Source organism: Cuculus canorus, chromosome 8, assembly GCF_017976375.1.
Source record: "Cuculus canorus isolate bCucCan1 chromosome 8, bCucCan1.pri, whole genome shotgun sequence".
Lineage (NCBI taxonomy): Eukaryota > Metazoa > Chordata > Aves > Cuculiformes > Cuculidae > Cuculus > Cuculus canorus.
In genome coordinates this window covers 13314629-13320138 of record NC_071408.1, presented here as the reverse complement: position 1 = coordinate 13320138, position 5510 = coordinate 13314629, and the positions used below count along the sequence as shown (strand labels likewise).

The following is a 5510-nucleotide window of genomic DNA, read 5'->3' as shown; positions in this document are numbered from 1 at the left end:
TTTCCCACAGATATCAACAAGCCAGTCTTGACCGAAATGCCACAGCTTGACCCTGGCAAGCTCCCGCCCTCCCCTGTGCCTGGCAGCACACTTTGGCTGGGCCTAAGCCCAGCAGGGGCAAAGTCCAGGGCTGCCAAGCCTCTTGTAGCCACCTAGGGAGAAGGGCAGGTTCAAAGGCAACCTGCACAGGGGTTTCATAGCACAGCGGTGGAGTCAAGAGCTGGGAGAAGCCTCCTGTCTCTGTGGTCCTTGGGCAGGCCCTGCAGAGCTTCCAAAAGAGCCAGAAGCCAGCTGAGAGCGAGCAGGGAGGGTAGCACTGCTATTACTGCCTCCTTGCCATTTCTGTGCTGATCTCCCACCTGGTAAGGATGCTTTTGATGATTTTCAACAGGTAGGTACAGAGTGTGGGTTGGCAGCTTGGTGCCTCTGCCCCTGGCAGAGATCAGTCTTTGCTAACAGTGAGGGACAGAAAGAGCTTTATTACACTTACTGCAAACATACTATGAGTTTTAGAAGGTTAAAACGATTTCAGCTGCAGAGCCTGGCCTCACCACAGCCCATTGCCTTGCTCAACTCCAGGGCAAAGCTCCCTGGGAACCAGAGAGCAAATTTCCCCTGCAGCTCTTAGGGTCTGTCCGGCTGCAAGTGTGCTGGGAGCCAGCAGCGTGCTCCTGAGCCACCTGGTCTGTGCCTCCTGCTGCTAGGAAGACCCTTTTCCTAGCCAGCCCCTCTGATGACCCAGGAGTGAACCACAGCTATGGGGACACTGTGGCAACACACCCAGCACAGGGGCACAGGGGATGTGGGTGATGTGGTACTTGGTGCCGCCAGAGCAGCTGGAGCCGCCTGTGCCCCAGGTACCAGCATAAACAGGGTTAGGCTGATTCCCATAATCCCAGAGGTAAAAGTTGAGGACAGTGTTTGTCTAACCAGCATGCATGCCACAGCGACTGCCTGCGTCCCTGCCCCTCCTGCAACCCCATGTCCCCAGTGTACCCAGACGGGGGGTCCTAGCAAGGTGCCTGGGATGGCCCCCAACCTACCATCGAAGTCCGCGGAGAGCGCCGCTCCCAACAAAGCCAGGGAGGTGGCTGGGAGCCAGCCAGGCACTGCCTTCCTCTCCCCAGCCCCACGGGAGGCGTGACAGAAGAGGAGGCCCTGCTGGAGCTAGGCTGCTGTCTGGCGTCACGGCTCAGGGCAACCCAGCAGAGACTTTTGCAAGGCTCCCGGCCTGCTCCAGCAGCCACAGGTTGGTTGAGGCTCTCCCCACGGGCTGCGGGCACACAGCAGGCATTGGGGTAGTGTGATAGTCATCTCCTGGGGGAACGAAGGGGGCAAAGGGCAGGCAAAGGGACCACTGCAGATGCAGGAGGGAGCTGGTGGTACTCAAGGCAGGGCACGGCACTCTGAATTGCCTTCATTGCCAGGATTCGGCATGGGCAGGGTAGCATTTCTCCCTGTGGTGTCCAGAGACTACGTCACTGGGGTGCAAAACCCCAGCAATGGCCAGGTCGCTGCTGGGGGTGGGAATAGCAGTTGCCTCACAGACCCAACAGACTTGGTAGGGGGAGCTGCCTCTCAGCTCAGCACTTCTTTGGAGCACAGGGCCAAAATTTTGTATGGCTGCCCCCCTCACCCCTCGGTCCCACTCTCCAGCACTGTCCCCAGGTAGAGATCCAGCGGTGGAGGGCAGCATGGCAAAGAGGGTGGCCATCATTGGAGGGGGCAGCAGTGGGCTGTGCGCCATCAAAGCCTGCCTGCAAGAGGGGCTGGAGCCCATCTGCTTCGAGAGGACTGGAGACATCGGAGGGCTGTGGAGGTTTGAGGTAATCTCTGCAAGGGGATCAGCATGGCCGTGGTGAGGTCTTTGACGGAGGTTGAGGGCAGTGGCTCCACACAAAGGGCCACCACATCAGGCCCAGCCATCCCTCCCCATTGCTGCCCATGTGCCAGCACTGAGCCATGCCCCACTCCCACAGGAGCACCCCGAGGAGGGCCGCGCCAGCATCTACCGCTCCGTCATCATCAACACATCCAAGGAGATGATGTGTTTCAGCGACTTCCCCATCCCCGAGGACTTCCCCAACTACATGCACAACTCCAAGATCATGGAGTACTTCCGCATGTACGCCCAGCACTTCAACCTGCTCCGCCACATCCGCTTCAGGGTGAGAGACGAGTGGTCTGGGGGACGGCAATGGAGGGGCCGAGGGACACAAGGTGGCTGACGCTCACTCTCCCTGCTCCTAGACCACTGTGTGCCGCATGGCCAAGTGCCCCGACTTCGCCACCACGGGCCAGTGGGAAGTGGTGACGGAGAGCGATGGGAAGCAGGAGACAGCCATCTTCGATGCTGTGCTGGTGTGCACTGGGCATCACACTGAGGCGCACCTCCCACTGAGCACCTTCCCAGGTACCGCACCATGAGATGGTGCAAGGAGAAACCCCAGAAAGCTTGACCACATGAATCTCTCTTCTCCCTGCTGCTCCCAACCTGAGCATTTCTCTGCCTTGCTCTGACTCGGGAAGTACTTTCACACTCCCCAAGAGGGGTCTGGCAGAGTCCCTATTTCAGTTTTTGAGGAGGTGACCCTCTAGCCCAGCACCAGGAAGCCAAGCATCCCTCTTCCCACCCACAGGCATTGAGAACTTCAAGGGCCACTACCTCCACAGCCGAGACTACAAGGATGCCCGCAATTTCACAGACAAGAGGGTTGTTGTCATCGGGATTGGGAATTCAGGGTCAGACCTGGCCGTAGAGATCAGCCAAACAGCCAAGCAGGTTAGTGTTGGGAGGAGGGTCCTGGCGAGTAGGGCAGCTCCCCATGGGACACTGCCAGCTCCATGGGGGCACCAGGACCAAGGTGCTGGCACAGCTGTCACTCTGTCCCATCATTCACTGCATTTGGCAATCCCAGTTGTCAGGCAGCAGTGGCAGCTGAGATTTGATCCCACAGAGACACACCAATTTCCATCCCCAAGACTTGGGCTGGGGCTGCCCCTGTTGTTCTTCCCTACCTGTCCCTGCCAGGTGCCCACTCCTGGCTCCCCTTGCTCTCCGGGTCTTTGCCCAGCAGGTGGGCAGTGTGAAGAGGAACGATCCCAGGGCCAGGCCATGTTCTCCAGGACTGTCACAGACTTCAGGAGACAATGCTTCCTTCCTCCTCCAGGTCTTCCTTAGCACCCGCCGAGGCGCATGGGTCCTCAACCGTGTCGGAGATGAAGGCTACCCCATCGATACCGTCTTAACCACTCGCATGAATACATTCCTGAAGGATCTACTGAGCCCGTCCATGACAAACAACTACATGGAGAAGCGGCTGACCGCGAGGTTCGACCACTCGCACTATGGCCTGAAGCCAAAGCACAGGTGCCAACAAACACTCCCCCAGCCAAGTAGGGCCCCCCTGGTTTCTGCTATGTCCAGTCCCATAGGGCCTGTTCCTGGGCTAGGGCTGAAGCACCAGCCCCGGAAAGCCAGTTAATAACTGTACGGTGCCCAGGCAATGCTTGAGGGAGTGACCACTGCCCCTTCTGGGGGACACTTGGTGACACCACAGCAGCAGCTGCGAAGCATCCCTGGGGGACCAGGCCCATTGGTGATGAGCATCCTTGGGGCTGAGCATCCCTGGGAATGAGCATCCTCAGAGCAGGGAGCATTGGCCGAAGCAGGACATGGAGGAGAGACACTGCACACTAGAACTTTGATTGCTCTTTGTGCCTTCCAGGGTCTTTGACCAACACCCAACCATCAACGATGACCTGCCCAACCGAATCATTTCGGGCAGGGTGCTAGTGAAGCCAAACATCCAGAAGTTCACGGAGACATCTGCCATCTTTGACGATGACACCAGGGAAGATATCGATGTTGTGGTCTTCGCCACTGGATACAGTTTCTCATTCCCCTTCCTTGAAGGCTACGTGAAGGTGGTGGAGAACCAGGTTCCCCTCTACAAATTCATATTCCCCACTGACATAGAGAAACCGACGCTGGCTTTCATCGGCCTCATCCAGCCCCTAGGTGCCATCATGCCCATATCTGAGCTCCAGTGTCGCTGGGCCACTCGTGTCTTCAAGGGTAAATAAGGCAAACTTTCCCTGTGGCTTCAGGTTGAGCATGCACAGCATGCCCAGCTGCATTTGGGAAGCAGTAGCTGGCTGTGTCATCCTCGCTGCAGGTGATGGCACAGCCACCTTGCAGCTGTCATAGTGAGCCAGGCTTTTGCCTGAGCAGCACAGGGAGATCTGTACCCTGAGCCCCACAAGCTGCTCCTTCCCATGCCAAGGAGCTTGGACGTGCCTCAGCTGCCAGACCTCCAACCACAGTGGCTCTGTCAGGGGCACAGCACCCAGGCAAGGGCCACGCTACAGTGACCACTGTTGCCAGCGAAGTGCAGCACCCCATAGCTGTGGCTCATTCTCTCTAGGGCTGAACAAGCTGCCGCCACAGCAGGACATGGAGGATGACATCAAGCATAAGAAAGAAGCAATGGCAAAGAGGTAAGACCCCACCGGGAATGGGGAGAGGAACAGCTTGGGCACAGCTGTTCATGGGCACCCAATTTGGCCATGCCAAGTCATGGCAGCAATGCACGTGGCCACACTACCTTGGCCCTCCTGATCCTTCCCAATGGTGGTCCATCCACTACTGCCTTGCCAGTGTGTGGGGCATCTGCCGGCTCTGCCACCAGTGCCTGCTTGCCCTCTCTGCCCACAGGTACGTGAAGAGCCAGCGGCACACCATCCAGGTGGATTTCATCCCCTACATGGACGAGCTTGCTTGCCAGATTGGGGTCAAACCCAATTTGCTCAGACTCCTCCTCACTGACCCCACGTTGGCACTGGAGGTGTTCTTCGGGGCCTGCACACCATACCAGTACCGCCTGCAGGGCCCGGGCAAGTGGGCAGGTGCCCGGGAGGCCATCCTCACCCAGCGGCAGCGCATCATCAAGCCCTTGCAGACGCGGCATGTGGAGGAGCACCCCATGGCCCCCACCATGCCACTTGTCTTCAAGCTGGTTGGGGCTGTGGCCATCCTCGCTGTCGTTTTTGCTTACTTGTAGGTGCCTGTTCTTGCTAGGCTGCCCAGAGGGAAGGGAGACTTTGTGGTGTACCAGTGGGGCTGGCTAGCCACCCCCTGCCCCATGGCAGCCTGTACACCCCAGTGCTGGCAGAAGCCCTCATCTGGCCCAGCACAGCTTTGCTGCGGCCGCACTGCAAGCTTGGGATGCATAAATCTGCCTGGCTGCTGAAACAACCCCTCAGCACCTGCTCTGCACCATCTCCTGGAGAGTCACCACTGGAGATGGACAAGGAAACCTGCTCACACGCAAGGTAAAATCCAGGTCTCTCAGCCAGCACTTTTGACCTAGCAGGAATGCATCCTATAACCTGGCTGAGCCACTACTGGCTACACTCGCACAAGCGCAAAGCAGCAAAGAAACAACAGGCTTTCTAACTGGATAAAAGTGTGTTAAACAGAGCCAAGTGTCTGTCCATTATTGACACCA

General features: G+C 58.0%; 1 protein-coding gene across 6 annotated transcripts; it reads left to right on the top strand.

Moving 5' to 3' along the window:
- Positions 1 to 222: 222 nt before the first annotated feature.
- Positions 223 to 5482, top strand: LOC104063309 (flavin containing dimethylaniline monoxygenase 5). 6 transcript variants are annotated; one of them, XM_009565475.2, is made up of 9 exons: positions 223 to 362; positions 1657 to 1826; positions 1980 to 2168; positions 2251 to 2413; positions 2640 to 2782; positions 3171 to 3370; positions 3729 to 4078; positions 4428 to 4500; positions 4718 to 5482. In XM_009565475.2, the coding sequence occupies exons 2-9, from the start codon at positions 1695 to 1697 to the stop codon at positions 5061 to 5063; spliced, it is 1596 nt and encodes a 531-aa protein (XP_009563770.1). In that variant the 5' UTR covers positions 223 to 362; positions 1657 to 1694; the 3' UTR covers positions 5064 to 5482. The 6 variants fall into 6 exon arrangements, with proteins under 6 accessions (XP_009563770.1, XP_053928871.1, XP_053928870.1 ...); XM_054072895.1 differs by having other exon boundaries at positions 252 to 391; XM_054072894.1 differs by lacking the exon at positions 223 to 362 and adding an exon at positions 1134 to 1249.
- Positions 5483 to 5510: the final 28 nt, after the last annotated feature.

Bases quoted from the DNA above. Each gene is read 5' to 3' on its own strand.
- LOC104063309 (XM_009565475.2), top strand. From the start codon at position 1,695: ATGGCAAAGAGGGTGGCCATCATTGGAGGGGGCAGCAGTGGGCTGTGC. The intron at 1,827-1,979 runs GTAATCTCTGCA...CCACTCCCACAG, and splicing joins GAGGGCTGTGGAGGTTTGAG to GAGCACCCCGAGGAGGGCCG. The intron at 4,079-4,427 runs GTAAATAAGGCA...CATTCTCTCTAG, and splicing joins GGCCACTCGTGTCTTCAAGG to GGCTGAACAAGCTGCCGCCA.